At 43.2% G+C, this 13,138-nt stretch overlaps 1 protein-coding gene across 1 annotated transcript in view; it reads right to left on the reverse strand.

Annotated features, from left to right (window-relative positions):
• DNAH9 (dynein axonemal heavy chain 9) overlaps window positions 1–13,138 on the reverse strand; it is a 263,407-nt gene that overhangs the window by 78,364 nt on the left and 171,905 nt on the right. Inside the window, 5 exon segments of the mRNA XM_067021483.1 lie at window positions 1,003–1,022; window positions 1,025–1,262; window positions 10,880–11,113; window positions 11,298–11,459; window positions 11,839–11,981. Of these exon segments, the coding sequence (XP_066877584.1) occupies window positions 1,003–1,022; window positions 1,025–1,262; window positions 10,880–11,113; window positions 11,298–11,459; window positions 11,839–11,981 (797 nt within the window).

Here is a 13,138-nt window from a genome sequence, read left to right on the forward strand (position 1 = left end):
TGGTGGCTTAGACCAGGGTGACAGCAGTAGAGATGATATAAAGTATTTGAATTCTAGATATATTCTGAAAGTAGAATGGATAGAACTTGCTAATAGATTGGATAGGAGTTTGAGAAAAAGAGCCCATTAATTCCTATTTGCCCCTTTCTTTGTAACAGAGAAAAGAAAGTGAGGGATTAAGAAGTTCAGTGACTAGTGCCAGGCTCCACAGCCAGTTAGAAGAAAGCACCTATCATGTTGCCTGGTACATAGTAGGCACTCATTAAAAATGAGTTTTACTCCCTTTGTGGCAGAGATATCTAGACATCAAATCCAGTGCTATTTTCAGAATTCTATCCCATTACTTCCATGAGTTACATCTCTATGTGATTATTTCTACCAACAATGATCAACTAACTAATCAGCCAACAAATTAACCAAGAGTATTTATGGGCTTTTGCTGTTTCCAGCGTTGTGGAAACAGACGAGGTAACACTGTTATAACAACATCATCAACCACAACAAACGTTTATTGAATGGCTGCCATCTGTTAGCTGCTTTTCATACCTTATCTCATTGAATCCTTATGACAACCTGATGGGGACTGTATTACTATTACCTCCATTTTACAGGTGAGGAAACGGACGCTCAGAGAAGAAAAAAATCATTCCTATAGCCACACGCAGTGAATAGTTCAGCCAGGATTTGGACTCAGCTCATCTTAGAAAATATAATCCCTGTGTCAAAAGATCTTACGAAAGACATTAGTCTTCTTGGCAAGAAATGATCAATGAGCACTTACAAGAGGGTGAATAAATAAAGTGGTCTCTCTTTTGTGCTCTGGAAATCAGAAAAGGGAGAGACTGATGTAGAACGTTAGTTTGATTTTGAAATATGGGTCGTATTTAGACAGAGTGAGATGAAAGGAGAGGGAATCCTAGGTTGCGGCAGTGAAGTGACGTCTAATCAAAGGCCTGGCCTCCCGCCGAGCGATAAGCAAGCACGCGCTGACGTCCCTCCTACCTTGTTGAGGGTGCTGAGGCCGCCTGGGCTGCCGAGCGCGCCGGCTCGGCCGTGGCCAGCTCTTCCTCGCAGTCCTTCTGCCTCTGCTTCACCTCTAGCATGAGGAGCGTCACCTTCTGCCGCGCCTTGTCTGCGGTGGCTTTCTCTCTGCTCGCCTTGTCTGTCTCTACACCCACCGCCTGAATCAGCTTGTCTGCATCTTCATTCTTCTGTTTCAGTTCCACTGCCTGGGCAGCCAGCTTGGCTTTCAGATCATCCACCTGCAGCAGAGAAGCGGCAGGTTTATTCGGACATGACTGGGGGGGTCTGACCCTGCAGAGCAGAGGAGAATGCCAACTCCTGATGCAAAGGTGAAAAGCTGAGATCTCAGCTGGGACCAAGCTCCCTGACCTGGGAAAGAAAAGGAAGCCTGGCCTCCCTCTAACTCTCCCCTCTGCAGGAAATGTGGTGGGAGATTCTAAGCAACACATGCCCTGAGCTTTCTTTCTCCTTGATGCCCAAACAACATAGGCTGCTTCTCACTGACATTGGTCCCTATATCTTATAAAACCTCACATGCCTAACATAACACTTTGCACATAGTAGGCCCTTAATAAAAACCAGGCATTCTTTAATTGAAATTGGCCAATGTGGAATGCACAAAGGATTCTGCAAACTGTAAAAAGTGAGTGTCCACTGTGCATCCTGAAAGATGGAATATATGAACAGACAGTGATCGGACCATAAAAGTAGAACTCTGAACCAGAACTCACAGTAACCAGCCCAGGAAACCAGCCCGTTATCTACAATAACCAGCTCAGGAAGCCAGCTGCTATAGGTCATACTTGTAGGAAGTCAGATTACTGTCTAAGTAACAGTCCAGGAAGACAGACAACAACCTCTGTAACAATCAGCCCCAGACGGCCAGGACTTGATTAATAACTGACAACGTTCTTAATTTTGTCCCTGCTTCCAACATAGGACCAATGAGAGAAATTCAAACACACACCCCTAGCCAATCACACAGGGTGCCCTGCTTCCAGTCAGCCCTCCTCCAGCCTCCAAGGGCCAACAGTCTTCATCCAGGAATGTCCCCTTCTTCCCACCATCAAGCCTTCCCGCTCCTCCGCCTGCCTCTGTGTCTCTGCCAAAGTGCGAACAATGGTGGCTGACGCCCTTGCTAGAGCAGGCTCTGAACAAAGAGCCTCTGAGCGTTCTCATTTGGTTCGTCTTCATCTACTTCCACAATCCTGTCAAGAAATAGACGACCAGGTTGAAATGGGACAGCAAGGATTCCAACGGTCCCGACCAGCTTGATTCCCTGCCCAGCCTCCATATTCATGTGCATTTGGAGGCAGTAATGAAGTGATGGGGATGTCGGCTCTCAGGAAACCTATTTCCCTGATCAGCTGGGGAAGGCGGAATGGTTTTCTCTGTGTTCAGTAGACTCTGATGGTTCTCAGAATGTGGTCCTTGGACCAGAAACATCAGCATCACCTGGGTACTTGTTAGAAATACAAATTCTCAGGCCCACTCGGGACCTACTGGATCGGAAACTCTGGCAATGGGGCCCTGCAAGCTCTGTTTTAACAGGCCCTCTGGGTGAATCTGATGCCCGCCTAGGTTTGAGAATCATTGGCCTAAGTCATGGCTTTTTCATGTGCAAGAAGACTCATCTATTTCTGGAAAGTAAAAAGACCAATTGTATTTGCAATATGGCCCATAAACTTTACATTCCAGCATGACCTCTCGTCCCTCACTTTCCTGAAGTCTATTTCACGCAACAACCAAAGATTACTTCAGAGCTCGTGGAACGCGTCAAACAGATCCCAGTGCTTTATGATACAAAAATAAAACGGAGGCTTAGACGCTGCTGATAATCCCTTTTCATGGCAGATCGAAAGAAAAGAAAATGAAGGCAAGAGAAAAAAAGAACGCTCTTTAACTTTGTGTATCCATAGAAACTGGAGACTTTGCATTAACCTCAAATGAAGGCCTGCTCCCTAGAACCCGTCTTATGTTCCCGCATTGGAAGGTTAATACATTGCCACCTCCCGCTGCTCAGCTGCAGAGAGTTATTCCTACAAGGACAAAGATGCAATTGTAAATCAAAATGACCGAAACACATAATCACTCCGGTCAGCAAACACACCAGTAACTTTTTGTTCCTTTCTAAATCTTGGGAGATTTGAGAAAATTGAAGTGGGTTTTTTGTTGTAGTTGTTGTTATTGTTGTTTGTTTTATGGATTGCAGATTTGGCTTATGACCTCAGGCTCACATTACCGGCACTGTGGACGGGACCTTTATAGCTCTTAAGCTGTGACATGGAGTGACATAAAGGTCCCACCAGTCAGAAGTAGGCTGTTCCCCACAAAGCTACAGAGAAAGCACAATTCAGGGTCATTTTATGGCTCTTATGTAGTAGAACAGGAAATTGAAATAGGTTACTTAAATTTTTTGTCTTCCTTTTTTCCCTTATTCAAAGCATTCGAGCCATATTCTGGGTGTCTTCTTATTCAGACACTCCCACGCCTGGATAGGAGGATTAAGAGGGAAAGTGTCACCAATACTGATGAGACCCTTTCTCTCAGTCTTGCCGACCCCATGAATATCGACCATATGTGCCAGGTAGGGGGACGCTGACTGAGTCCAGTGAGGACAGGATAGTGGTGAAAGACCCTCTCTTCTTTGAGGTCCAGGCACACGATGTTACGGAGAGAGGCCAAGCTTCTCAGGACCTCCCTGCCAGAGCTCCAGAAGAAGGAGAAGGAATCTAGGATAATCAGTAGCCAAAAACACTCCACAGAGGACTGGAAGCCTAGAGATATCTTCCTTCTTGACTCAGAATCCATAGTCACCCAACACTTTCTGATATGAATTTGGACTTCAAGCAGGCTTTCCTCTTAGATATAGATGTTTTCCATCTATAGTAGATACCTGTTAGGTTTGCCTGCCTAATAATAATAAAGAAAAAAACCTATGTTTTGGTAACATAGCTTGATTTTCCTTTGAAGACCTTTCCTTCGCAAGTCTTTGTATTTTGGGTGAAGCTGACTTTGGTGGTTGTCATGGATCCTGGCTTGGCCAATGAGAGTATCCAAGTTACAGAGATTGGTTCAACTATGGGCAAACCAATGACCCAAAGAGGTCAATCAGAGCCAACGCAGGAACTTGGCTGAAAATACTGGTAAAGAAGCAAAGCAGACAGAATACTAATCTGAGGTTTCAGAGCCCTGGGGGTTGCCTGCTTGAAGAGGGACATCTAGTGAATATGCAGTACCAGTCTTGTCCAAAGTAAACTCTACCCCTCACTTTTCAAGTTATATAAATCAATCCACATTTTTTTGTTTCTTTATTTTTAAATTTAATTTATTTTTTAAAAGATTTTTTTGATGTGGACCATCTTTAAAGTCTTTATTGAATTTATTACAATATTGCTTCTGTTTCATGCTTTTTTTGGTTTTATGGCCGTGAGGCATGTGGGATCTTAGCTCCCTGACCAGGGATCAAACCTGCACCCCCTGCATTGGAAGGTGAAGTCCTAACCACTGGACTGCCAGGGAAGTCTCAATCTACTTTTTAAAATTTGGTTTTGTTGTCTTGTCTAAACCAACATTAGTTGGATTTTGGCTAGCTGCCATCGAAAGGGCCCTGATAAATATCTAATGCAATCTCAGAATTTTCTCTCCTCTTCTCCTTCCCTCTCCTTCTGTATTTTAATCTTTTTTTTTTTTCTTGTAGGGTGAATTTGAGTTAGTTTTTTTTTTTTTTCACTTGCAACCAAAGGGTCTTGAGAAATACATCATCATAAATTAACTGTCAACTTCAGGTGGCCTGAGATTATTTTAAATCCCAAGATAAACAGAATTTAAAAGTTCCCAGATAGACAGATTTGTGGATTAAATCCTATCTGCAGGGACCTGGTAGCAGCCTATGGGCCACCATCTACGAACCCGGATGCTTCTTCCAGCCAACAGACCCTCATCCTCATGAACACACTGGAGTTAGACACAGAAGGGAGGTTGCCGGTGAGAGAGGAAGGGAGACCCCAGTCACAGTGGGGGCTCTGACTGTGTCACAAGAGAGAACTGACTGCCCTCCAAAGACTGACTTTTTAACCGGAAGTGACCAAGTCAACCTGAAATGCAAAATTAAGAGATTTCTACTTTTTTTTTTTTCCGGTACGTGGGCCTCTCACTGTTGTGGCCTCTCCCATTGCGGAGCACAGGCTCCGGACGCACAGGCTCAGCGGCCACGGCTCATGGGCCTAGCCGCCCCGTCGCATGTGGGATCTTCCCAGGCTGGGGCACGAACCCGTGTCCCCTGCATCGGCAGGCGGACTCTCAACCACTGTGCCACCAGGGAAGCCCCAGATTTCTACTCTTAAAGGAAAAAAGATGGACCCAGAGCTAAGTTAAACTCAGTTACAGAAGAAAAGTTATATTCTGACTAGCTGAATCAAAGCATGAAATTATAAGTCTAAAGTTTATTAAATTTTAGATTACCATACGATTGTTAATTCTTGTCATTATTACTACTTCCAATACTACTATTATTGCTAAATAAATTCAGGGTCTGTCTGAGCCTGAGCTGTGAGATCCATTTAGCCTACTCCTACCAGATTATGTACACCCAAAGCTGTCATAATTGGGTAGAAGGATACCGTAGAATATAATTCAAGGCATTACCCTTATACCTAGATTTATGGCGCTGTACTTCAGTCCTTTTCTACCAAAGGAATAATTCCAGATGAAGGGTTTATATCAGAGTTAGGCACCCCAGATACCATTTTTACAAGAAGAATCATCATTATATAGCCATCAATAAGTTTGGAATATACATCAGGTGACAGAACTGCAAAAGACCCATTCTCTACTCACTCTCTGAACTTGTAGGTGATTTTAGAACCTGTTCATTTGTTTATTTGCCTATCAATCTATCATCTACCCATCTACCCATTTATAGAACACATTCTATGTGCAACTGAATCCTGATTTCTGCCCTTGAAGAACTGATAACAGTATGGCATGATATATGCAAGAGAAGAAACATAATTCAAGGATTAATTCATGACATTGTAAATCAACCGTACTTCAATTTTTTAAAAAAGGATAAATAATTAAAGGAACATAGATAAAATAGAGAAGGGAATGTATACTGCTCAGAGCTTAGAGAGGGCTTCTGGGCAGGGAGCTATCAAATATATTTAGATCCTGACAATGACAAGTTGACAAGGTGGGGGTGTATATAAAGACACAGAGATGTGAACAAGCTGTGGAGTTTGTGGGGAACTTCAAATAGTAGTGCTGGACTTCAGGGTGGTAGAAAAGAGGAAGAGGAGAGTGGAGCTATATGCATTTTAAAAAGTTCCAGAAAAGTTCAGAGAATCTGAACTGCAATGTCTAGATCATTAAGGCCTACTGAAGAGAATACTCAGACTTGTGGTTTGAACAAAGATCACGCTAAGAGCAGGAGAGAGGTTGGTCTGAAGATGTGCTGTCTAGCTTGGCAGCCACCAGCCATGTGTGGTTAATGAGCACTTAAAACGTGGCTTAAAATGTAGCATTCTACTTAGTCTCCCTTACTGTACTCTGGCAGCATTCCAGACTGCAAGCACTTAACGTGGCTTGTTCCAATTGAGATGCGCTGTAAATATAATCATACAAATGAGTTTTTGAAGCCTTGTAGAAAAAAAGGGAAAATATTTTATTAACAACTTGTTTTACATTGATTACATGTTAAAATGATAATATTTTGGATATACTGGGTTAAATAAAATGTTACTAAAATATGTGATAAAATTACATACTACTAAAATATATAATTAAAATAAAATTCACTTCATTTTTACTTTTTTTGATGCAGCTATTGGAAAATTTAAATTTGCATCTATGTCTTGCAGGGTGTTTCTACTGGATAGCGCCGGTCTAGAGTGCTATCAGAATATAGTCAGGGAGACTAAGTAGAATGTTATTAATTAATTAATTCATTCATTCATTCAACAAATATTTATTGAGTGCCTGCTCTGTACAGGCACTGTTTTAGGCACTTGGAATACATCAGCAAACAAAACAGACAAGGATCCCTGTTCTTATAGAGCTTGTATCCAACAGATGGAGATCGACAGCAAAACATAAATATAATGAATAAGTAAATTATATAATTTGTTAGAGGGGGCAAATCCTATGGGGAAACGATAAAGTAGAGCAGAATAAGGGGATCAGGAGTGGTGTGGGGTTGCAATTTAAAATGGGGTCATCAGGGTAGGATTCTCTGAGAAGGTGACATTTGAAGGAGATGAGGGAGGAAGCCTTCAGGTGATATTAGAGGGAAGAGCATCCCAGGGAGAGGAACAGCCAGTACAAAGGCCTGAAGTGTCTGAGGAAAAAGCAAAGAAGGGGTGAGGTTCGAGAGGAATGCCGTGGGGTTGGGACAGTAGGAGATGAGGTCTGAGAGTTAACAGGGCAGGGTTGGGGAGGAGCCTCATTGTAATGAGGGAAACAGGGGCCATCTCAGGGTTTTAAACAAAAAAGTGACACACCTATGCTTTAAATTGATCATTTCACTCTGGCTGCTCACTTGATGACAGACTATTCAGGGGGCAAAAGTGGAAGCAGACAAACTAGTGAGATGGCATCGTAGCTACCCAAGTAAAAGACGTCAGTGGCTCAGATGAGGGTAGTAGCAGTGCAGGAGGTGCAGTGGGATTCTGGGCATGTGTGCAGTCAGAGCCAACAGTGACTTTCTGATGGACCGGCTGTAGGTGGTGAGAGAAAGAGAGGCATGAGCAGAGTCAAGGGTGACCTCAACAATTTTGGCTGATAGGTGATGCAAGAGGATGTGGGTGAAGCAGGCCTGGGATGGGGGAGACACTTGAGAGTTCAGTTTATCGAAATAATCTGGGTAAGAAGTGTCTAAAATGGGGGACACAGCAAGAAGAGTACCTCTGAGAGATACTTGGAAAACTTACAGAAGGTGTTAACTCTTAAATGTGGGAAGTGAGGGAAGGGGAGGAGTCTAAGATAACACTGCAGTTTCCAGGGTAGGTAACTGGGTAGATACACGTATTATTCATTCAAGTAGAGAAGATAGAAGGAGAAGAAATAGACTGATGCCAGGACTCGGGAGGGTTCTCCACTGACTATGGCAGATAGAGCTGGATTCACCTCACGGTATAACCAGGCTTCCTCCTTGTTAAACAGAGATTACCCCAAACAGCAGAGCAGACTCCCTTCATTGTCTGCTCAAAGACCCAGGGTCTGTACAAGACAGAATACTGGGCACTGCTCTGTGAGTGTCAGAGCACCTTTCCCGTTGTTTGCTCCCCAGCAATCGTCCTTTGCACAGACTGCCCAGCAATCCCCAGAGGATAAATGGGCAGCAGGTAGAACAGGGGCTGGTGGGGATACAGAATGTTCTGAGGGCACTGTGGGTTGGGGGAGACAGGAAGAGGAAGAGCTAAGAGATGGTAAAAAAAAAAAAATCTGGTAGTACTGCATTCTGGGATTCTATCTTTGGCTGTTTTCTAGACATTCAGAGATTGAGAGAACAAGAAAGGGATTGGGGCAAGAAGATGCTACCTTTCTCTGACAAAGGTATACCCCAGGTAAGCTGCTAGGGCCTAGACTGGGATCTGTGTACCTCAACCTGCTCTGAACTGTAGCTCTAAGAAGGGGGTTTGGTCATGACACTAGTGAAAAGAGAGTAGCATCACAGATAATTGTCGCATACGATTTGTTGACAAACATCGAGTTTGAACAGATCTCACCATGCCTGGAGGTAAATAAAGGAAAAAAAAGGTCTTTATATAAATACAGGACAAAGAAAGGAACAGCATCTAGAAGCCTATGATGGGCAACGCAGCTCTGAAAATGACCCATTACTGGATCTAGAAAATACATCAAAAAAGCTATTTGGTATCATCGGTAGAATGGTTTCTGTGATATAGTTGCAGAAAAATAGGCTGAAATAAAAAAGCAATGTTGGAAAGGGAAAAGGATGAGATGAGGAAGGTCTGTGGGGATATCGAAAATGTAATAGTGTAATCAAAGTCTTCACTGGAGGCACAAGATGCAGAAGCAATACTGCCCACGATTAGATTAGTATTGTTGAGGATAAACTTGAAAAGCTCTCCTAGAATGTAGAGGAGAAGGCCAAAGGGATGGAAAGCAGTGAGGGAGCAGATAATAGACATGGAGCACAAGGAACCCATCTAGTTCATCATTGCTCCTGGAGGAGAGGCCCGACCAGATGCGCAAAAGCTGATAATAGAAGAAAAATTTCCTGAGCAGAAGAAATTCTATGTGTGTAGATTGCAAGGGCTCATTGCATCCCACTAAATGAACTGAAATCCTCTAGATACATTACATCTATAAATCAAGAAACTGAAGTAGGGAGAAAGGGCAAGTCAGAAGGAGGAAGTTCAATAGAGCTATTCCAAAGGCAGAGCTTTGAGAAAGTGACAGTAAATGAAAGGCTTAGAAATCTAGAGGAATATGTGATGCCCAAGAGTTAAATTGATTACAGTTTTAGTTTAATTGTGCAAATGCATGAAATTTCATTGCCTTAATGAGAGGCCGGCTCTGCGGCTGGTAAGCAGAGCACAAAAAGGGGCCATTGAGGGACCAGCAATATCTGATGGGCATGAGCAGGGCAGAGAAGGTGCTAGAGTTGTCCCCAGCTCTCAAGGGAAGGATAGTAAATTAATTGAAATAGATTCGTTCCATTTGGAAGAGTAAGCAGAAAAGCAAAACAAGGACAGGACAATAGGGGCCTTCTTCTGATGGCCAACTACTGAGGAACATTTCAGGGAATGCATGATATGAGACAGGATTTGTTTAAGAAATTAGATTCCAATGGCTCTTTGAAAGATTACATTGTAAGACACAAGAAACAAAAGAAAATTGGTATAACCCTGCAACCATTTCTCCTAGCCATTTATCCCTCTGGGTTTTGATGATGAAAGGACTATGGGTTGGAGAGGAAAAGAAAGTAGAGGAAAAGGAAGAGGTGATAAAAAGAAAGAGAGAAGAGGAGAGTCAGGGGATTCCTGTACCAGTGAGAGGAAGAGCCAAACTGCAGCGGGGGATGTGCACTCCCACTGGAGAACTCGGCTGGGCTTCCGGTGAGGCAGGAAAGACAGGGCCGGGCCTTAGGCAGAGGGCAATGTCACCTCCTTGTTTTGCTTTTTAATGAGGCCACGATGCATGAAGGAATGGCATCTAAAACAGAAACCGTGTAGCATCTGAACAAGAAACTCTGACCATGAAAACTGCAGAGCATGCGCAGTAAAAATGCACAGGTTGCTGATGACTCTGTACGGCCTTCCACGTGTGGCGCTTGACTAGTAAGGTAGAATTTAAAGGAAAACAGCTATTAGAGTGCATGTATGGTGGCTTCAGGAGACAAATGGGCAGGACCGGCAGTTGATGCAACCTGGTGCCATCCAGGCCACACTTCAACCCTCCCCCAGTGGATACTCCATCCCTAATCAGAAAGACCCCACCCATTCAAAGGGCTAAAAATAGGATAGAAGGAGGATCAAAAAACCCTGTGGCGGGCCCTCTTGAGTGTGTGACTTGCACCTCTGCACTGAATAAACGGCTTCTTTGCTCTCTTTGCTCCTGTGTGTGTGTGTGTGTGTGTGTGTGTGTGTGTGTGTTTTTCCTTTGTGTTTTGTGTGCCTTGCCCAAACTCTTTTGGATGAGTTCAGCAAGAACCTAGACCTCTGATAAAGCTTTTTGGGTACCACTGGCACTGTTCTCATGGCACTGGGGCCTCTGGAGAACAGCGTGTGGTCTTCAGACCGTTATTGTGGCCCTCCAGTCCTCTGGAAAGGGGCCGCCCCCACTGCCTTGGAGCCCCCCGAAGGCAGGAGGACTGAAGGACGTCACTCACCCGGGCGGAGGTGCTGTGGAGCTTCAGCAGTCCACTCTCCAGCCGCTCCACCTTGGACTTGCGCTCCCTTCTGTTCCTGCACCGCAGGCGCTGGTAGAGTCTGATGAACTCCAGGAATGATTTGGGGGTTGTGTAGTTGTAGCGCCGCTCATTGCTCAGATAGGACTGGGAGGTGTGGTTGACACTTGTGTGGACAAAAGCCATGAACTTGCTAATCGATGGCTTGACTGTGGGCTAGAATCGAAGGGCAGGAAATAAAGAGGTCATCTGGCCATGAAGACAGCACGTGACTTCCCACCCGGCTTGTTGTTTCACCACATGGAAAGCTGTGCTCCAACAACCTGGAGTTGCCAGCTGTGGGGTTCCTTGTACCCAGAGGTGGAGAGGAGCTTGAGGGGTGTCTCCTTTGCCCTCTCACCTCAATGTCCTCCGTGTTCTGCAGGAAGCGGAAGCTGACGGACTCCAGGGCTTGCTGCGGCCACTCATGGAACCAGTCGATGGCTGTGCGGTTCACGACGGCGGGGAACTTCCTGCTGTGGGCCCTCAGCTTGGTCCCCACCGGGGAGAAACAGAGAGTCACCTGAGAAGGCAGAAGGGTGGGGAGAACCAAGAAGGTATCCAAGATGTACTTACAGACAGACAGACATGGCCTTGGATTCTCTATTTCCCAGGGACTTGGGATGCATATCAACAGAGACAAAAATCTGTAAATGCTAGGCAGCCTTTCCAGCCAAGGGATTAGAAATGCTGGGACTTCAGGAGGCAAGAGGGAGGCCACTGCCCTTGAAGCACGTGAGAAGGGCATCCTTGCACAGGTGCTCAGGCTGAGAAGGGCTTCGCACCCTCACCACTCACTCCCAAGACAATCAGTAAGTACAGCTTATTGTGTCCAAAATGTCCATAGAGGCTCCCATGGACCATCTCTGGTCCTGTCTACCCCGGGCAGAGAATCCTTGTACCTTTAGTTGTCGTTGGACCCGCTCTATAAAGAACTTCCAGCAGTTCTCTCTGTTGTCAACAAGACCTTGGCTCTTGACTTTGTTCCTCACATTGCTTATGATGTTTTCAACCTCATAATCAGAATAGAGATCTGGGATCTCTCCTGGGAAGAATCGGAGCACAGATACTTAATTATTATTTTTTACCAGATTGGCAAAGTTCTGAAAGTTAGATAAACTAGTGTATTAATGAGGCAGTATATAATGGAAATAATCTTTAAAAATCTCAACTAAATATATAAAAATAAATATATGATGACCAATTAGAGTATATCTTGGAAACGCAAGGATAGTTAAATATTAGAAAAATCTATGAGAATAATTCACTACATTAATGGATTAAAGAAGTAAAACGATATGACCATCAAAACAGTTGCACAAAATTTCTGAAAATTTAGTTTGAGATTTCTTTTAACGAGATTATAGGTATCTGTCACAGACCCAAAGCAAACATCATATCTGTTTATCGATGAAATACTAAAATATTCTCTTTTGAATTAAGAACAAGACAAGCATGACTGCTATTCATGTTTTCTATTCAACATTATACAGATATCCTATGCTAACAAGTCAAGGAAAAGAAATAAAATTTATATGGATAGTTAAGGAAATAATAAAACTATTATCATCAAAATCTAATTTTCTAAATAGGAAATCTAAGAGAATGTACACATAAACAATTAGAACTCGTAAGTGTGTTAAACAACAAGCTTGCTGGATACAAAATCAATATTGGAAATAAAATGGCACTTTTGTACTTCAGCAAAAAAAAAAAAAAAAAAGGAGTTATTTTATTTAGAATACCAGAAAAAAGTTATTTAGAATAACCAGTTATTTAGAATACCAGCAAAAGGTATTTAGAATACCAGCAAAAACTATAAGACAGGCAGTAATAAATATATAAAAAGATGTGTAAGATCTTGATGTAAAAACCATAACATATTACTGAAGGGCATAAATAAAACCCACAATAAATGGGGAGAAATACTCTGCTCTTGGGTGGATGACTCAGTATTACTAGTATCACAAAGCTGCAATTCCCCCCCCAAAAAATCAAATGGGTTTCTTTTTCAATCCTGACAATCATATTCTAAAATGTATATGGAAGAGCAAAGGGTAAAGAATGGCAATGATACTTGTGAAGAACGTGAAGAAAGGATTTATTCTATCAGAAATCAAGTCTCCTTATAAAGCTATGTTAGTTAAAACAATGTGAAATTGGTACTTGGGTAAATAAATAGAACAGTGAGTGAAACACCTC

This window comes from Kogia breviceps, chromosome 19, assembly GCF_026419965.1.
Source record: "Kogia breviceps isolate mKogBre1 chromosome 19, mKogBre1 haplotype 1, whole genome shotgun sequence".
Lineage (NCBI taxonomy): Eukaryota > Metazoa > Chordata > Mammalia > Artiodactyla > Physeteridae > Kogia > Kogia breviceps.